Raw genomic sequence first — 20,440 nt, forward strand, 5'->3', positions numbered from 1 at the left:
TGTTATTTTCTTTCTTATGTATATATTGTTTTATTCTGTAATTTTGTTTTATTTGTGTATGTAATCATGTTTTTTTTTACTATATATGTCCCACATTATGTCATATAAGACCTCTGGGGGACATTCATATTATATTTTTATTTGACACTCTCCCACTGTAGCTGGGACATCTATAAGAGCCCCAGTTACAGGGGAGAAAACATCCCCTGTGGTGACATTAGTCACTGGTAGAGCTAGCCAGGGTCTAGTATGACCCTCCAGCGCTGCTGTAGCAGGTACAGCAGCGGTCACATGATCTCCCGGGCTTCCGTAGTGAAAGTTAAACTGTATTTTCACTTTATAGTAAACAGTGCTCATTGAGCCCTGTGTACTCGGGGAAGGAAAAGGCAAGAAGGGTTAAAAACCCCTCTTGCCTTCTCTTCCGGGTTATTAGCTGTCACCAACAGCTGATAACCCATCCTCCTCTAATTGATTGCAAAGCATGCGGCTTAAAGCGCCGCCATAATTTTACTTTTGGCAGTGCTTTAAGCCCAGGACCAGGCGCCGTATATTTACCGCGCTTGGTCCTTAATGGGTTAAAGAAAGACTCTTGGTTGCACCTGAAGATACAAAGCTTTGTAGTGAGTTGCCAAAGGTGGACATTCAGGTGGCTAAGTTAATTAAAAAGACTTTCCTGCCCTTTGAAAATACGTCACAATTGAAAGATCCCATGGGTAAAAAAAGCTGATTTTCTCCTTAAAAGACCATGGGAGTCCATATCTAGTCTGGCGGAAAATAATATAGCAGCCACAACAATTGCACAGTCTATGTATCTGTGGCTTTCACAACTTGAGTCGCACCTAAAACAGAAAACCTCCAGAGAGCGATACTTAAGTGCGTACCATTGCTCAAAATAGCCACCGGATTCTGAAGTGCGTGCCATTGCTCAAAATGGCCACCTGATTTTTGGCGGATGCTTCAACATAATCGGTGTGCTTCTCTGCCAAAAACGTGGTGCTGGGAAACTCCACTAGGCGGGTGCTATGGCTTAGGGCATGGGCAGGAGACACTGTCTCCAAAAACAAATTATATTCCATCCCCTTACATTGGGAATATCTGTTCAGGCGAGAACGAGATAGAATCCTGGAAAAAGCAGAGGATAAGAAGAAAGCGTTCCCAACTGATTACCTCACTAAAAAGAATTCTTCCTTTCATAAACAGGCGTACCAGCCTAGAGAACAGAAAAGTAAAGGGAAGACAGGTAGATGGTCATACATACCTTAAAGGAGGCAAGGGTAAGGGTTCCCTCTTTCCCCCAGATAAGCCAAACCCAGATAAAATTAAAGGGCCCGTAAAGGGTAGGCTCTCTCAGCTCTCAGGAGGATGGAGACAGATATCTGGTAATCCCTGGGTTCTGCAGATAGTATCTTTGTGGTACAAGCTGCAGTTTTTATCTCTTCCCCCCTAAAAATGTTTTGGTTACTCCAAACCAGACCCATCTTCTCCAAGAAAGATTGGAGCAAGAGGTTCAGAATGTATTACAAATGGAAGCTGCTATCCCAGTTCCTGTACAGGAACGATGTCTTGGTTATTACTACTTTTTATTTTTGGTTCCTAAACCTAACGGTTCTTTCAGAACAATACTTAATTTAAAAAGCCCTTACTGAAATATTTCTGATTTTCGATTTATCGGCTATCTGGTCCACAATTCTCTTAATTCGTCAGTCTAGCGTCATGTGCACAATTGATCTTAAATACACCTACTACCATATTCCCATTAATCCTTCATACCAAAATATTTCAGGTTTACACTTAAAATGGGTTCAAAAATACTCCACTTTTAGTTTGTTTGTCTGCCCTTTGGTATATCTTCTGCTCCAAGAGCTTTTTCCAAGGTTATGATTGAGCCAATTGGCTTTCTCAGAAGTAGGTGGATTAATATAATTCCTTATCTTGATGACCTCTTAATTATCTCAAACAGCTTGAACAGCTTGAGGGCAGAAACTTAAACTATTTTCCGAGCTGGGTTGGATTATCAATTTTCAGAAATTCAGCCTAAGTCTGGACACTCAAAAGATTTTTCTTTGGGTTCTCATTGACTCCTCAAAAGGTCATTCCTTCTTGTCTGAATTTGAAAGGCAAGATATTATCCTCTCTATTAGAAAGTTTAAGAATAGAGATTCTGTCTCTATAAGAAAAGGTATGAGGGTTCTCGGACAAATGACCGCTTGTCTGCTAATGGTTCCTTGGGCACAATTCTACTTCAGGCCTTTCCAGACACCCAGATCTTCAATGCTTATCAAAAAGTATATTCTCCTGGGTGGAGAAAAGGATAAAGTCCTTATCAGCTGTTCATCTAAAAGGCTCCCAGAACATTATTGCAGACTTTCTGAGTCAGAAAAAATTAGGTCCAGGGGAATGGTCTCTAAATTTGGAAGTATTCGATCTGCTGACATCTCAGTGGGATTACCACCAGATAGACCTCTTTGTGTTGAAGACAAATTCAAAATGCCAAAAAATTTTCTCCTTAGACCCAGCAGACAATCCCCTGGCACTGGACGCACTTTCCCAGAAAAAGGACATGGACCTGACGTATGCTTTTCCCCCCTTCCCTTAATTTCCTGGGCTCTGCAAAAAATCTAGAACTGCCAGACCAGGGTTATTTTTATTGCCCCGGCATGGCAAAAAAGGCCCTAGTTCCCGATATTGTTCTGTTTGGCGATACAGACTCCAATTCTGCTCCCCCTCAGGCAGGACTTTCTGCCCCAGGGCCTGGTGTTTTATCAGGAGATCCACTGGTGAAGTTGATAGCTTGGCTACTGATTGGCAAAGATTGAGAAACCAGGCACTCTAGTCTAAGGTAATAAACACTTTCTTAAAGAGTTGAAAGAACTCTACCTCCGTTATATACTTTAGGGTATGATGGAAATTCTGCAACTGGTGCAGATCAGATAGTCCATATCTGAGCAGCCCAGACCTTACAAAAATCTTAGATTTCTTACAAGAAGGTCTAGACAAGGAACTTGCTTCCTTTTTTGACACCCAATTAATAGAATATAGATGGGTATGCAGGTTTTTACGAGTACATGGAGCAGATAGGCTCAAACCTATCAATCAATTCCCCCCTTGGATCTTAATTTGGTGTTAGACAGCCTCTGCGAACCTCCCTTTGAGCCCATACATTTGGTATTTCTTAAAAACCTATCCAACAAAGAAGCCTTTTTGGTAGCTATTACAACCGCCAGATGGATTGGTGAGATACGGGCATTATCCTGTAGAGAACACTACTTAAAGGTGCTTGACGACAGGATAATAATGAAACTAGATCACTCTTTTTTTCCTAAAGTGGTGTCGACGTTCCACCTGGAACAGGAAATAATTCTACCTTGCTTCTGTCAGGATTTTAAAAATCACAAAGAACGGCGCTTGCAAAGCTTAGACGTCAGACGTGCAGTCCTGTCCTATTTACAGGTCTCACAAACCTTTAGAAAATTGGATAACTTATTCCTTCAGTTTCAAGATCAGAACAAGGGAAAAGCAGCGTTGAAAGATACCATCGCTAAATGTATCAAAACATCAATTCAGGAGGCATATAAAGCCAGAAGTCTGCCACCCACTAAGGGGATAAGAGCTCACTCTACTGGGGCTCTCGCCTCCTCATGGGCTGAACGTAGTGAAGCCTTAACAGAGCAGATTTGTAAAGCTGCAATGTGGTCTAGCGTACATACATTTTCTAAGCCTTATTGCTTGGATCTCCATTCTGGGAGGGAGCTGGCCTTTGGGCGGAAGGTCCTCCAAGCTATGTCACTGTTATAATCTGGTATTACCTCCATGTGTGTTGTCAGGATGAATGGAATAGTAAAATTTGAAATAATCCTACTGTTAATTCCTTTTCCATGAGTCCATCATGACAGCACATAGTTACCCACCCTGGTAAATAACTGTATATGGTGCATGTTACATAACAGTACGTTGTTTCTTTCAGCAACAATTAAAGAATTGGGGCATGTATCCATTGTAATAATTTGAAGTCACTGAAGAATGGTGGTAGGAGGTGGCCTTTTGAACTCTCCTCTTCCTGTCCCAACAAGGTCAAGAGGGCAACCTCCATGTGTGCTGTCATGATGGACTCGTGGAAAAGGAATTAACGGTGAGATTAATTATAGTTTTTTTACAAGCTAAACATTCCCAGATCCTTTAACCGTTCTTCATAGGACATGATTTGCAGACCGCTCACCATCTTGGTAACTCTTCTCTGAACTTGCTCCAGTTTGTCTTTGTCTTTTTTAAATTGAGGTGCCAAGAACTTTAGAATCGAACCCACTCTAAACATGTTATAGTACATTAATAGGATTTATTAGCCCAAATTTTAAATTCGTGAACTACATCATGGCATTCACATTAAGGCAAAAGAGGTCCCATATGTAAAAAACATGACTATCCACACTCTAGTAATAATATCTGTAGGTCTTGGCTGCTGGGGACTCTTCTTACTGTTATTCAACCAGCTGGGATGCCAGGCAACTCTTGTTCCCTGTGCACAAGTAACTGACCAATGGGATAAGAGTATTTAAACTGTAATCTGGCCTGCTGCTTTTGCCAATTGTAGTAGTTAATACCCTAACAAGTAGTTGTACCTTGTTGAAATAGTATTTATACCTGATTATCATTTACTTTGTGTTTGACATGTTTTTTTGACTTCTTCTTCATGACCTCTGCTAGTTTGAATTAATTAATAATATTGCACCACCTTATACTAGATTTTGGTTCCAATACCTCTCTTGGAGCTATACTACACTAAGATAATTATAAGACTACCAGAAAACACTTCCTCCCTTAGGGCTCAGTCACACGGGCGCATCGGCACTCGTACACCGGCGCCGATGCGCCCATGTGACTGATAGTTGGAAGACGGGCGTACCTGAAGATGCCGTCTCTCTCCACCGCTGATGAAAGAACACATGACCGGCAATGGAGCCGGTCACATGTTCTTCCTCTTGGCGCTGCAGAGAGACGTCTGTCTTCAAGCACGGCCGTCTGCAGTAACACGGGCGCCGATGCGCCCGTGTGACTGAGCCCTCAAGTCTATCTGCCTTGGTTTTACCAATGTTGTCCACAGAATTATTTACCAGAGTACTTCTATGCACTTAAAGGAGTATTCCCATGTTGACTTTAATGGCATATCCGCTAGATATGTCATAAAAATCTGATAGATGTAGATCCTACCACTGGGACTTAGTCCTATCTTAAGTTGTGGCCCCAAATTCCAGCTAGCCCAGCTATATATGGTGGCTATGTGTGGTGAGGATTTATAGAAACAGTCAAGCAAATTTTGCCATGCTTTTTCTGTAAATCCCCTAGAAGTCAATGGGAGTTACGCAAAACAGCATAGTCCAGTCTACTACACTGTTCGCATAACTCAGGAGCTGCCACCTACTGTAACAACATCATATATCACAGTGTTTTTGTTGCAGCTATGTTTGTCCAAGATGGTAACGCCCCTTTAAGTCCTGGGCCATCGGAGTACCAAGACGAAAATAGAAAGTGCTGGAAAAAATGGTTCCTACAGGTGACATGTGAGAATCAGGGTATCACAGACTGGTTTCCTTACACCATCTCTCTCAACAACGATTTGCAGATCCTTGCTCCCTCTGTACTCACTATTTTAAATGTAGATTTCATTCCATTTTTTAAAATATAACCCCATTTGCTGTAATTGTCTGTCTGTTTTCTTTCTTCTTTTCCGCTATCTAATTAATTTGAAAATTATTCTTCAGAAACTAGGCACTTAAACCTAAGTGTAACTAATGAGAGATTTTCTGGCTCTACCTTCTGTTAAGAATTATTTTAGAAACCTTATTCATTTCTATTAACCACAACAAATAAAGGACCATTCTGGAACGGATCCTTGTGGTTTACAGCAGATCCCATTAGAAGTAATGTAACATAATGCAGATGTGTGTATTACATTTTTAATACATTGTGTAACGTTTATGGACTTTACAATGCAGCATATCCTCAAATTATAAAAACTATTAAGAACTCTTCAATGAGTTATGTGAATTAGCCAAATTAAAACATTATTGTTTTACTCTGGCTGATTCACATAACTCAAACTTCTTCAATATATTTAATATAAATTAGTATATATTATACTGGAGTGTATACGTTTATGTTATGAGAGTGAAAAAACTATTAGTAACAATTAGTACACAATTTTAATGACTGTATATTCTCCTACATACATTGAAACAAACTTCTTCTGCTATGGACAATTTTACAGAGGGTGTTCATAATGCCACATTCATGAAGAGAGATTTACATGCTAGAACAGTACCATGGACAGCTCAGACATGCTGGGACTAGATGTTTTAGTTAAAGGGATTGTATCAACTACAGACACCACATTGGGTCAGAATGTCAGAGTAATTTTAATGTAACGCTCTATATAAACTCTAGGACTCTCACCTTGAAACAGGCACAACACTACTGCTACATCAGAGTCCACTTAGGTGAAGTTGCAGCCATAGTGCTGTTTTCATAGGACTAGAGGTGCCAGCCACGTCCAAGAACCCATAAACAAATGCAGTATCCAAAAACGCATGCATTTGAGATGCAAGACATTAGAAAATCACAAAGCATTTAATAAAAATCCAATGAAACACATTTCTGAGAACAAAGTCCGCTTTTTCAATAGCCAGTACAACTGCAATCAGAGAGATTTATACAGGAAGGAGGCACCAAGGAGTTACCCTCGGTCCTCCCAGTTGGGCGGAGTAGTCATTGCAAGCAAACTTGCATGTTACAATAAACAAAAAACATGTGCATCAAGCTTTAATTATAGATGAGAATATGAGTGCAAATACAATTATCATAAATCTCATTACATTGAAAAATAAATATTTCCACATATATTCAGACGAGGTCGAAATCATCAGGTAGTGACAGACATCAATTCTCATCACAAAGAACCACATACACAGACCAACCAATCCCCACTGGATGGTTAAGCAAACCCCAGAAACAACATAAAAATGGTGCCAGTAATGGGCGTAACTATAGGGGGTGCAAGGGATGCAGTCACACCCAGGGCCAGGAGCCATAGGGGGCCAATAAAGTCTCTCTTCCCCATATAGCAAACCAATACTATCAGTGAAGCTTTATAGTTGGGGGCCCAGTTCCAGATTTTGTACTACCGTGATTCCCCAAAAATAAGGCACCCCCCGATAGTAAGGCATAATAAAGTGTGTTTGTATGTAAGCATGCCCGCCGAAGAGAACACCAGAGCATGCAGCTGTGATGCTTTTTAGCCCGCCGCCGCTGTCCCCTACCTTCACTGTCCGTTGCAGAGCAGCTGCATGCAGAACATGAAGACAGTTACCTGCCGCCGATCCCGATGTTCCCTTCCGTGGCCATCACTTGTAAATGTGCAGGCATGTCAAGAGGTCCGTCCCCTGCTGCCATCCCCGTTGTCTCCTACTGCCAGATGTATCGGTAGATCTGCAGACAGTCTGCCGTTACCCCTTCTCCTGCCACCGTTATCCTGTCCCTGCTGTGCTGTATGAGTGTGCTGTCGTGAGCTCCCCCTGCTGGCCGGAAAATGCCATACTGTACATTCTGTTCCTGCTGTACACGTCTGCTGTGATGAGCTCCCCCTGGTGGCCGGAAGCTGCAATACCATCCCTGATTACAAGTGGTACAGAACCTTCTGTCGGTGATACGGTACCGGTAATTAAAGTCTGCAGACAGGTACGTTACTTTACAGCCCTTATTTTTTTATGGCTCTGTGTGTGAGTCAGGCAACCTGTGTGTGATTCTTAAGGCTGGGTTCTCACAGAGCGTATTTCCAGCGGAAATCTCGCGGTTTGGCCACAGCGATAAACAGCGAGATATCTGCCGGGAAAGCGCTGCTTCAAAACCCACGGCACTTAGCCGCGGGTTTTGAAGCGACCTGGCCGCACGCTTTTCAGTTTCTGTGGCCAGTGAATCCGCACCACAACACCGGCTTCTCCCAGCTTTGCCGTGACAGATTCGCTGTCCCATGTGGACGAGATTTCTGAGAAATTTTGGCCACAAAGCTGGCCAATTGAGGGATTAGCGGCCACAGACGGATTTGCCACGGCGAAATAAGACACCCCCTGAAAATAAGACATAGCGCATATTTGGGAGCAAAAATTAATATAAGACACATCTTATTTTCGGGGAAACAGGGTAGGGTCACTGGGTAACAGCAAATGCCTCCTTAACTTGTTATGGTTGAACCTGTGCGGATTCCCACACATGCAAGCAATCTTCACCCACTTTGTAAATGGGTCACTCGTGCTAAATATCAATGCCATAGCGAACTACCAACCTCATTATTTTGTGCAGAAATCACCCCAATAAATATAAAATGTCTACTATAATGTGTGCGTGTTACCGTTCATTGTAATCCTGCCTGTGATGATAATGAGATTACTGCTAAAAACATTTCTCCCCAGAACATTGTTATACTATCACGGTTAGCGGTCAGTGTGAAAACTTCAGGATATTAGGATTTCTCTTTAATTTAGACTGTGGCATTGTAAATTCTAAAAAAATCACCTAAAATTATTTAAAAATACTGTTTAACATAAGAGCTTGAGTTATACATTACATCATCTTCTGATGATACATTCATTTTAAAGAGAATACTCTTGGTTTAACCTGAGTTGTATTTTTTAACTATTCAGCAGTAAATGCTCATCCTTTTAATATGCAAATGTTTAGGTATCCTTTTCTTGTTAGGTTGCACAGTATACGAATTGCTATTTAACAGAAAATAAAGAGTACACTACAGTTTATTAATTTCAATACCCCACAAATAAGGCAAATAAACATGCTTTGTACTTATACACATTGGAGCAGATTTACCAATACTACCTAATAACTAAATAGTGCAAACTTATGGCTCATTTAGACTGGACGAATGTCGGGCAAACGATGCCCAACATTCATCTTCGCACATACTCTTGTGCACCTGCACGGGAGCTAGTATGGCTGACTCACAGCAGGGCGGCTGCAGGAGATTTCTCTCCTCGCGCTCCCCCGCCCTCTCCATTGACATAATATAGCAGCTGTTCAGTACTGAATAGCTGCTATTTACACTGAGTGATCAGCGATCTGCTCATTGTCCATTGTTTATGCTGCATAAACCATGGACAATAAGCTGAACGATGATCGTTCAGTGTAAATAGCAGTTTTCAGTACTGAACGGCTGCTATGTTAAGTCAATGAAGAGAGACAAGGGAGCAAAAGGAGAGAAATCTCCTTCAGCCGCCCTGCCTCCCCTGCTGGCCGCTCTGTGAGCGAGCTAGCGATACTAGCTCCCATGCAACAGCACGGGAGCGAGGACACACAGAGACGAGTGTTGGGCATTGTTTGCTCGACATTGATCCCGTCTAAATGGACCTTTAGACAAGACAGCCGTAAAATGCAGCCAATTTATCACAGTGACTCTGCTGGATGACACAATCTGGCCCATTTGTAGATTGTACCTGTTTGGCACATGATGCCTCATTTAAGTTATGTCTTCTTTTCATAAAGGAATGCCACTTTTGTCGGACACGGCGAAAAAAAAGTGACTGAAAGTACTTAAAACACATCAATGTGGTGCAAAGCACTTAAAACATTTGTCCTGTGCAATTTACAACAGAAAACCGGTGAATCTTCTATATTAAATTCGCCCCAATATTGACAGTGATTTGAGCTTTGATTTCCTTTTCTTTAATGATAGTATCCACCCATAGCAGTGATCCCTTTCATATTTATTCGCCTAAATAATGCATATTTATCAAACTAGTTTATTTTCTTCATTAACAAAATAAATCGTCAATTTGGGTGGTGTATTGAAATTAATGAGCTGTTGTATATAGCCTACACAAACCACAATGCGTGTACATTGAAATTATGCATATATTTATCTGTGTGTCTTGACTTTCTTAACCATTTCCAATCCAATTTGTATCCTGTTTTTCCTAGTGGGCTTAGGCCGGCTGCACATGGCCGTGACGGGCTCCGCCACGGAATTCCGCAGCGGAGCCCGTCACGGTGCCCCCCAGAGACCCCAATACTTACCTCCAGATCTGGCATCCCATGTCCCGCATGACGCTTCAGCGCGCATGCGCAATAGAGCGTGTGATGTGCCGGCCGCATCATATGACACACCCACAGCATCACATGACGCGCCGGCCGCGTCATATGACGCGGCTGGCGGTAGGCGGGGAAGCGGTTTCATGCTATCTTCCGCTGTGCTACAGCGGAAGATAGCATGACGGACGGCTTCCATTGACTGCAATGGAAGCCGTCCGCGCGTACACCCGCGGCAAATAGAGCATGCTGCGGGTGAGGACGGGTGATTTTCAACAGAACCTAATAGCTGCGGGCAACGCAGCGGATTTCCGCCGCGAATTACGCAGCGGAAATCCGTCCGTGGGAAGGAGCCCTTACTCTTTTTCTGCCGTTATACAATGGCGCTATCTGCTGGCTAAAGCCAGTACTACATGAGGTGGCACGTTGGATAGGCTCCGACAGCAGAGAGGCTGGCAATATACAGTAAGAGAACCCCAACGGACGTCTTCCAACATAGGAGCTGTACAGCCTTAAATCATAATGTCTTCAGACGTCTGACAGTGGATTGGAAAGGGTTAATTGGAGATCCGCTAATGCATAATCTGTACATGCATTCAAATTCAAAACCTCAATAAAGAGATAAATGGGAATGGTCAGATTAGGGTTGGTTCCAAATATAGTAAGAAGAAGATACTCCACTTTGTAACTGACATTGACCTAATGAACTGTCTCCAGTGGATGCTTATGTTAAATGCTTTGGGTGGATTTTTTGTATTTCTATACTATTATTACATGAATCACCCTCAGTGGAGTAAAACAGGTACTGTACACAGCAGGGAATGTTAAGTCTCCATAGTTCTACTGCATTCTGTGCCTAATAACATTATAGCCTATAGTCTTTTAACAAGATCCAAGGACAACTGTATGGATTTTTTAAAGTTCCCTTTGGTTACCTTTCATTCTCTTTACATAACTCTTGATTATCAGCTGATAACATTATATTAACAATGATAGAGTGATTATATAATATAATGCATTCTATAACAAAATATAGCCAGAAAAGGTCAAATAACATTTCGTTCATAAAGACACAAATCAGGTTTTATAATGGTTATTGGTATTACTAGCATTATCCATGTATTAAACTAGCTTTAATAAATTCCAATTATATTTCAGAGCTAAAAGTAATTACAAAGACAAAGAAGAGACTTGTTATGTACTTTTACAATAGTATATATTCTGCATGTGGATGTATAGAACATTTACATAAGAAATACACAGAAGATTGCTTTACAAAATATAGAAATCACCCCAACACTCTTAATGATATTCCCCGCACAGAAGAATGTTCCTTGTTAGGAAACAAATTCTAATTGATCCTAAGATCACTGCCAAAAAATAGCCATGGGAACTAATGGCATCATAACGGAAATATTACCAGTCACTTAACAAGTTTCAGTTGATAAAAGTATGCTAACAAGTCTGGAAAACCACCCAATAGCTAATAGTTCAGAAGAGGTAAATTTATATCTCCGCAAAGAACCTAAAAAAGTGAAACCCACTGTACAATTTCTCACTTGGCGTGCAATCACATTTTCTTAAAGATTATTGAACTCAGACTGCAACCTTAGGCCGGCTTCACACGAGCGTGACGGGCTCCGCCGCGGAATATTCCGCAGTGAAGCCCGTCACGGCGCCCCCCAGAGACCCCATACTTACCAGCGGAAGATAGCGTGAAGACGCTTCCCCGCCCACCGCCGTCGCGTCATGTGACACGCCCACCGCGTCACATGACACGGCCGGCCGTGTCACGTGACGCGCCGGCCGCGTCATACGACGCGGCGGCGGTAGGCGGGAAAGCGTTTTCACGCTATCTTCCGCTGTGTTACAGCGGGAGATAGCGTGAACGGACGGCTTCCATTGACTGCAATGGAAGCCGTCAGCGCGTACACCCGCGGCAAATAGAGCATGCTGCGGGTGAGGACGGGAGATTTCACAGTGCGAAATTCCGCGGTGGAATTACGCATCGTGAGCATTGTGCTATTAGGTTCAATAGAACCTAATAGCAGGGGGCAACGCAGCGGATTTTTGCCGCAAATTTACGCGGCGTAAATCCGTTCGTGGGAAGGAGGCCTTATGCTAATAGAAGTACAAGCTAAGTTCAGTAAAGACTAAAGAACAAGAGATATTATGGCTGGCGTATGCTGTAATTGCCAGAGTATGCAACAAGTGAGTAACATGTTAGACAAGGCTAACACTGTGTAGCTATAGGGGGTGCACAAGTAGCAGTTGCACCCCAGCCCTAGCACTTTGGGAGGCCCAAGGTTGCCTCTGTTATTACATAATGAGAGAAGAGAAACTGGATAAGTATGTTCGAAAATTGAAGATTGAGAGACAAAAAGGTGAACAAGGTTTGACGTGCCAACGACACTATCTTCATGGCTGAAAATAAAGCACATTTAAAGATCGGTTGATAGCAAAAAGGTTAGTGGATAGATCATACAGTACTGTGCAAAAGTTTTAGGCAGGAGTTAAAAAAATGCTGCAAAGTAAGAATTTTTTTCAAAAATAGAAGACGTCCGATTGTCTTCAAATCTATTCTGCAGCAGGACAAAAACAACCCCAAACATACAGCCAATGTCATTAACAACTATCTTCGGCGTAAACAAGAACAAGGAGTCCTGGAAGCGATGATATGACCCCACACAGCCCCGATCTCAACAGCATCCAGTCTGTCTTGGATTACATGGAGAGACAGAAGGATTTAAGCAAGCAGAAGATCTCTGGTTAGTTCTCCAAGAGGTTTCAAAAAAACCTCCCAGCTGAGTTCCTTAAAAAAAAATGTGCACAAGTGTACCTAGAAGAGTTGAGGCAAATGGTGGTCACATCAAATATTGGTTTGATTTTTGTTTTTATTCATTCACTTTGCATTTTGTCAATTGACAAAAAAGTATTGGCACTTCCATTTTTGAAAGCATTCTTACTTTGCAGCATTTTTTCCACACCTGACTGAAACTTTTGCCCAGTACCGTATAAGAAAAGCTTCATACAAGTATGAAGAATGTAAAGAAGATCATCATAATCAACAAAGGGGACAGAAAAAATATTGATACTTTTGAACTTTGGCGTTGGCAAATACTTTTGAGAGTACTGCAGACGCCAAGGATTAGACACGAGTAGATTCTTCACCAAATCAAGTCTATTCAAATTGAGTATTATTCAAACATCAAGACAGACAAAGCTCTTTGTAAATTATGTTTACACGTGCAACAACTGAAAGGGAAATCCTACCAGAAAAAAAAGTATCATTTACATATTATTTCATTATAATTGAAAGTGCAAACTGCAATTTTAATAGCAATTCCATTATGCATACAACAGTATTGAATAGGCGAGAATCTACAACTGAACAGACTGATGGTTTTTTTCATTGTCTGCTTTCCATTGACTGTAGGATGTAAAGCGCAAATATATTTTCCGGTAACTTTAAGATTCTATTATAATCTGTTAATGTGTAATTAGAACTATCCCAAGGATTGGACTGCTTAGAATATCTGAATTGCAAATCGAAAAACTATGATATTAAGTGAATATGATATGTATTATAGCCACAAAAAATCTAAAAAGTATCAAGTATTGGGAAAAATTAGGCTATTCTATTAATTATTTTGTATTATTTAAATAAATAAATTCATTGGTAGAAACATGATTAAAAATTGCTGAATCTGCAAAAGTAACGAAGTCAGTATTGCAGCACCAAGCCCCAGACTCTTCTTGGAGCTACTGAACTGAACACAGTTTACCATAAAGGTCCCGTTCTTGCAGCTTTTAACTATGGCTGAATTACAGCTTCTTACAACAGCATGATGCTAACTTTAAACATACCCAGTTTTGCGTCGATAGCTCAACAAAGCTATAGGGGGTGCACAAGTAGCAGGGGCACCCCTGGCCCGAGCACATTGGGAGGCCCAAGGTTCCCTTTGTTATTATATAATTGCAAAAAACTAAAGAAAGTAAATAGGACACTTTAAAATGATCTCTGAATACAAGTTACGGGTCACAACATTAATATTACAGAATTTTATAGCTTTTGTATTAAATGGTACAACTTTATATAACGGTAGTTCATTAACTAATTTTTTCATTAAGGTTTAGTGGAAACCAATAAAACAGTAATTGACAAATTAATACAACTAACAACTATTTTAATAACGCTGAGTAGCAAATATATAACCTACCTCCACCATTCTGATAGCAAATGTATGGGAACCTCCACACATTTCCCAAGTCAACTGCAAATCCAATGATAGACAGTAGAAAGTCCATCTTTTTGCTCCATTTATCCCTTGAATCAGTTTGACAAATTGAAAGTGGTAAAGTGTTATTGTTGGGTGGAACTGCATCCTGTTTGGGGTGCTTGTCTGCAGGAGCTGTGGAGTTCTGCTCTGACATGCTGCCTCTACTGTAAACCAGGCAGGATTTCAGCCGAATAAGTGTAAGTCAGGGAGAATTTCTCAAGGCTGTTGACAGGAGGGAGAGAGGAAAAAGAGGAGGGTACCATACAAAGTGGATTCCCTGCATTCACAGTGCCCAATCCACAATACTGTAAGCCTAGTTCATTGTGAGTGAAGGAGACAGGACAGCACTGCTGTATGCCTTTTCATTGTAGCATCCGATTAATTGCTGCATGCGAACCTGTCTGTTTTGTTCACCAGCGATTTGAGATAGAAACAGTAATAACTTGCATTACTTGTTAAAAAATCTGCTTTACTTTTTTGGTACTCACCATAAATGTTACTTTGAAAAATCAATATGAAAAGCAGCAGGCTTAACACGGTTTTGTATTATTGACCTATAATGGGTCTCATGAAAGTATTACATTAGAAGTCATAGAGCAGTTTTGCTGCCAGACACACTGATGTAAATACCTAATTGCTTTATGCAGGCTTGCCATTTAGGACAGGAAGCAATTGCGTATGTGTGGTAAATGTTCGAGCTGGTGTTCTTCGCCCAAATAAAATGGACTTGCTTGTTATACACTCATGTCTCATTTATCTTTTCTCTACATTTGACAAACTATCAATTACGGTGCTTACAATAGGCAGATGCGGGCTGTTTTAGGGGAGCTACACTATCCCACCAAAAGTAATTGGACACCAGAGCAAGAATCGAAAGTATTTATTTACATATATTATTAATTAGTGGGGTCTCCTTTGGCCTTAATGACATTGGACACTCTGCGTGGCATACTTTCTACTAATATCTGATATGTTGCAATAAGTATTTCCCTAAATTTATCCTACAAGCATCTGCTGAGTTCTCTCAAGTAGGGAAAACAGGATTTCCACTTTTGGGATCAGTAAAGGTCAAAGCAGTTAGACCTCTACCGTACTATCAGTTTTCACCCATCCAGTGGATAGGTGAAAACTAAAAAAAAAAAAAACTGCCACATTGCCGGAATACTCCTTTTAAGTACGGCAGAGGCCAGACAATAATGTGCTGCCGACCATGTGGCAATACTCTGGGAATGGTCAGCAATACTTCCAACAAGACAACACACCTGTCACAAATCAAATCTTGTTTTAACCCCTTAGGTCTCATATGTCCACGGCGAAATTAAGAATTAAAATCCGGAGCGTTTTTCCCACACGTGGATCCGCGCCCCATAGGGATGCATTAGACACCCGCAGGTAGTTAAATACCTGCGGATGTCATTTTTCCCTGCAGGCGCGGGTCCCACATGCAGGAAAAAATCCGGACCATGCTCCATTTTGGTGCGGGTCTCCCGCGGGGACGGCTCCCGCAGGCTTCTATTGAAGCCTATGGAAGCCGTCCAGATCCACGGAAGACCCGTACCAAAATTAAACTCACCTTCTTCTTTCTTCAGCCCGGCGGATGTGCCTGGCGTGCTGAGCACATCCGCCGGGCCAAAGAAAGAAGATCTGGCCGCGAAGAAGGGGAGACACGCATCGCCTGGAGCAGGTGAGTTTATTCTTATTTTTAGGCCTCATGTCCACGGGGCAAGAGAGACCCGCTACGGATTCCACATATAGAATCCGCGGCGGGCCTGATTTTCCCCATGGACATGAGGCCTTAGTGACCAGCCTATAGTGTTTTTACATCCTGCCTAAGTGGGCTTTAATCCCCGAGGACGTAAAAACATGCATCCTGCGGGGAGTAAAGCCACATGGGCTATGGGTGTAACAGCACCATCCATGCCGTCGGTGCCTGCAGGTAGCTGACAACATGGAGCTGTCATAGGGGGCTGCGGGGAGCCCCTCACCCCAACCGGCAATGGTTAGCGCTGATCACATTAAAGTGCAAAAAGGTTTTTTTAAAAAGTCAAAGATTCAGCTGCCCACATACATCGGTCCATGGGGGCAGCTGAGATTACTCATCCCAGCCCTCCGTGCTGTCCCACGGTGATCTGGTCCTCCAGGACCTGTCGCCGACCTTCTGTGCATGCGCGTCAGGCGTCATTATGTCAGCCGCATGTGCAGAAAGCCGGGAGCCCCGGCAAATTTGAAATCTCCTGGCTCCCGGCTCCTGAAGATAGCGGGGAGGCAGGCGATGTCACTGGGGACTGCAGTGAGTGGTCCCCGGGCCCGTGATCACCGTTATCAAATGGATAATGGCAAGCATGGAAAAGTGAAAACAAAGTTAAAGTTTCATCTCCCCTCATGGATCAGATTTATGAGGGGAGGTGAAAATACTGACCCCGGTCCTCCGTCATGTCCCGCGGAGATCAGGACTTGCCGCGGGCTTCTGCGCATGTGCCAATGTGCCCATCAGCACATTGGCAAACGCATGCGCAAAAGTCAAGGGTTGCCCAAGAAATTTAAAATCTCCCTGCTCCTGGCTACCAAAGGTATCCGAGAGCTTCGAGATGTCACAGGGGGCCAACGGTATGCAGTTACTGGTCACGTGATCGCCATTATCCAATGGCTAACGGCGATCACGTAAAAGTAAAAAAAAAAAGTTGAAGTTTCATCTCCCCTCACCGATGCGATCAGTGAGAAAAGATGAAACTTCTTACTGGAGGCCTCCGCATTTGAACCCTGCGCAATCATCCTCCAAGGACCTTCCCTGACTCTTGTGCATGCCCCCACTGGAAAAATGGCGGACACGTGCAGGAGTCGGGGAGCCCAGGAAATTTTAAATCTCCTTGCTCCCGGCGACCAATGGCTGCTGAGAGCCTGGAGCAGTGACCAGTGGCCTTGTTGAGCAGTCCCCGATCACATGATAAAAAGGTAGCGAACTACCCTAGGCCAGTCTCACATGACCGGATAGAAATTGCGTATTCTGCATGCATTTGATCTGCGGTAATACATGGATCAATCAAATGCATTGGATTACACAATTTCGTTCACATTAGCGGCTCGCAAAATAAAGACCATTGTGCTCTATAGTCGCAGATATACCCGCAGCCCATATGCAACTACATTGTGTACGGACTGCAGGTACCAGTGTCAGCGCTGAGCAACGGCGGGGGAAATATAAACAAGAAAAGGTTTACTGCGCATGACCGCCTGTGTGAGTACCGAGTTATGCGCAGTACATTACGTGGCCGTACGCAGCACCACGGCCAGGCTAAGCTCCATCCTGTCCCGCCCCCCTCCCATTGCTTCCTGCAGACAAGGGGCAGGGTGGCGGCGTGCCCCCATCCCGCCCCTTCTCATTGCAAACAGCGGAAGGGGAGGAGAGAGGCAGAGAGCCAGTGAGGGGGAGGGAAGGGACAAGGCAGCTCAGATGGAAGCGTATATCGTCCGGTCATGAAAACGGTGACCAATATACGCTCCTGTGAATAAGCCCTAATGGTGAATATTTTCTTCATTTTTTTTACTTAAGTTTTTTCCTGTTTTTGCAGCATAAGTGATAGTTTATTATGGTAACAAAATAAAAACAGTACTTTTTAGTCTTATATAGGGGGAAAGTAGTAACAAAATTGCAAATTTACTTATTTTTTCCTCTTTATAATTTAATATGAAATACTTCCACAAAAACTTTATAGCACAGTATAATCCTCTCACTCCCGCATGTTCATGGATACCAAAAATGTATACTTTACCCAACATATACATTTGCTATAATGCCCGAGAACCTATGTGCAAATATTTTTATTTTAGATGTTAAGAGCAGATAGGGCAGAGCTGGAAAGCCAATAAGTGACAAATATTCTTGTGAATTTGGGGTGATATATTTAGCATTATTTGAGCAGATTATTACAATGTATAGAAGTGCAATACACAAAGTGACCTTTAGGGGGGTTTGACAGTGTGTTAATTAGCTCGGACAGCTGTAGGGGTGTGGTTGAAGGAGATAAAACCTCCAGACACTCCTGCAAAGGGGAAAGAGGCTGCTGAGGCAGCTAAAGAAGCTGCAAGCCTGAGGTGCAGACCAGACTTTGTCTGTCATGAGTCTGACAGAGAACTCCCCCTAGATGCCCTGGTTGGGTATAGCGACAAAGACACTGTGGGTTCTCAATCCAGAAGTTGTGTTGTGTTCCAGTGTATCTGCAGTGTGGTGATGCTGTAAACCTTTGCTGTGTGCAATAAAGCTGTTAAACGCCAGAGTTTTCAAGAAGCCCAGAGTCTCTGTGAGAGTGGTGCCAACCATCTTAGATGAAGAGGATTACGATCGCTATGAGTGAGTAACCCACAGGTTACCACAGTTGCTGGAGGATGCGCTGGCAGGGAATGGTGCACAAAGTTGTAGTTAAGGAGCCAAGAAGGCTGAATATGTGAAAAGTCTGCTGTAGAGTACAGAAATTTTAAGGACCAAGAGGCCAGAAAGAACGGTTTTGTGTTGGTGTCATAGTATGGAGTGCTGTGCACCCAAGTGTCCTATGGCAAGAAGGCCAGCCAAGATATCTACGAGGACACAGGAATTGTTGGTGGGTGGAATCCAACTACTGGAGGATCTTGATCCGAATCAAGCGATGTCTAGGATCATGTCTAAGGTTCTGCCGTTTCTTGCAGCAGGTCTGGAGACAAGCAAGACAGTGCAAATCAGTGTTGGGACTGTGTCAGTTGAGCTGGAAAAGTGTGAAGGTCTGCAAGTGGAGCTGGTTCTAGGCAGAGACTTCCCTTATTTCTAGCGCTTGTGGGAGAGGATCAGGTAGAGCCTCCTACACAACCTGCCGTTCATTAGTCTGAACAAGTCTGTAAACAGTTGCTGGCTGGAGTCGCAGTAACTGATAATGTGAATTGTGTTCAAAGAGCTTCATCCATGTGTCTTGAGAAGCTGCAGTATGGACTTAAAAAGACTGATGTTGCAAACTTTTTGCAGGAAAGGTCTGGTGCCAAAGTTTATGGTGATAATCACAAGGTGAAGTCATGGGAAATGCATAATGTGTTTTCTTTGCAGGTTGGTGCGATGAAAACTGCACAGTGTACACTGGCGTCTCAGACTCATAGGCAATGATGATTTGGTATACTGAACATACAAAAGCATTAAGCAAGCAATCGAATGATCTCATTGTGATGTCCCTCAGTGGGGCTAAATAATAATGAAATAAATGGTAAAAAAAAAAAATCTATTTATTTTTTAAATGTATCCAGTAAAAAAAAAAATTGTTTCCATAAAAAAACTTATATTTTGTAAAAGTAAAACCCCCACACGAAAAGGATCCCTGTAAGGTAAGGAGCTTAAGACCTGCTTACATGTACTGACCAGGGACAGGATACAAATCCCCAGCACACAGCAGGACTACAAAATCCCCGGGACATTCACATGTTCCACGTCCGATATTGTGTACCTGATCCTGTGCAGTAAATGTCCTGTTGGGGCCCTCTACGTTGGAGAAACAGGACAGAAACTTAAAGCGAGGATGGGGTCTCATTGCCACACAATTAAACAGAGAAAGACAGAATTCCCTGTGGTAGAGCACTTTTCTAGTCACGGACACAACTTGGAAGACATATAAGTTATTATATTGAAAGGCAATTTCAGATCCCAAAGCCATAGAGGGTTTGGGAATATAAATGTATAACAAATTTTGACACTTTCAACAGAGGCCTAAATTCTTCAAGAGGATTCATTTGTGACTGGGAAGTATGAGAAATGTATAGCACAGATAACACTGCTGACCTGATGATCTCTTAACACTAATTTAGGGACCATAAAACCTTCACATCTATGTTTGTATTTCTGTTGTAGTATTCCTTCAAGTGCAAATTAATCCCACCATATCTGTGCCTTCTCATAACTATGTGCGTATATATATGCACGCCTCTTCGGATCCACTTCATGATGCCTTGATGAAGGACCCTGTGAGGTCCGAAAGCTCGCATTAACATTACATATTTTTGTTAGCTGTAAAAAGGTATCATATCTACAAGATTATTTGGTTTCTCTTCCTGAGAAAAATCAC

General features: G+C 42.5%; 1 protein-coding gene across 1 annotated transcript in view; it reads right to left on the reverse strand.

The window, feature by feature from the left end:
• The window catches only part of LOC136628885 (sodium-dependent serotonin transporter-like), a 68,190-nt gene extending 53,670 nt beyond the window's left edge, over positions 1 to 14,520 (reverse strand). Inside the window, exon 1 of the mRNA XM_066604978.1 lies at positions 14,307 to 14,520. Coding sequence (XP_066461075.1) covers positions 14,307 to 14,520 — 214 coding nt within the window. The remainder of the gene's footprint in view (positions 1 to 14,306) is intronic.
• Between the last annotated feature and the right edge of the window lie 5,920 nt (positions 14,521 to 20,440).

The sequence above is a fragment of the Eleutherodactylus coqui genome, chromosome 5 (genome assembly GCF_035609145.1).
Source record: "Eleutherodactylus coqui strain aEleCoq1 chromosome 5, aEleCoq1.hap1, whole genome shotgun sequence".
In the NCBI taxonomy this organism is placed as follows: domain Eukaryota; kingdom Metazoa; phylum Chordata; class Amphibia; order Anura; family Eleutherodactylidae; genus Eleutherodactylus; species Eleutherodactylus coqui.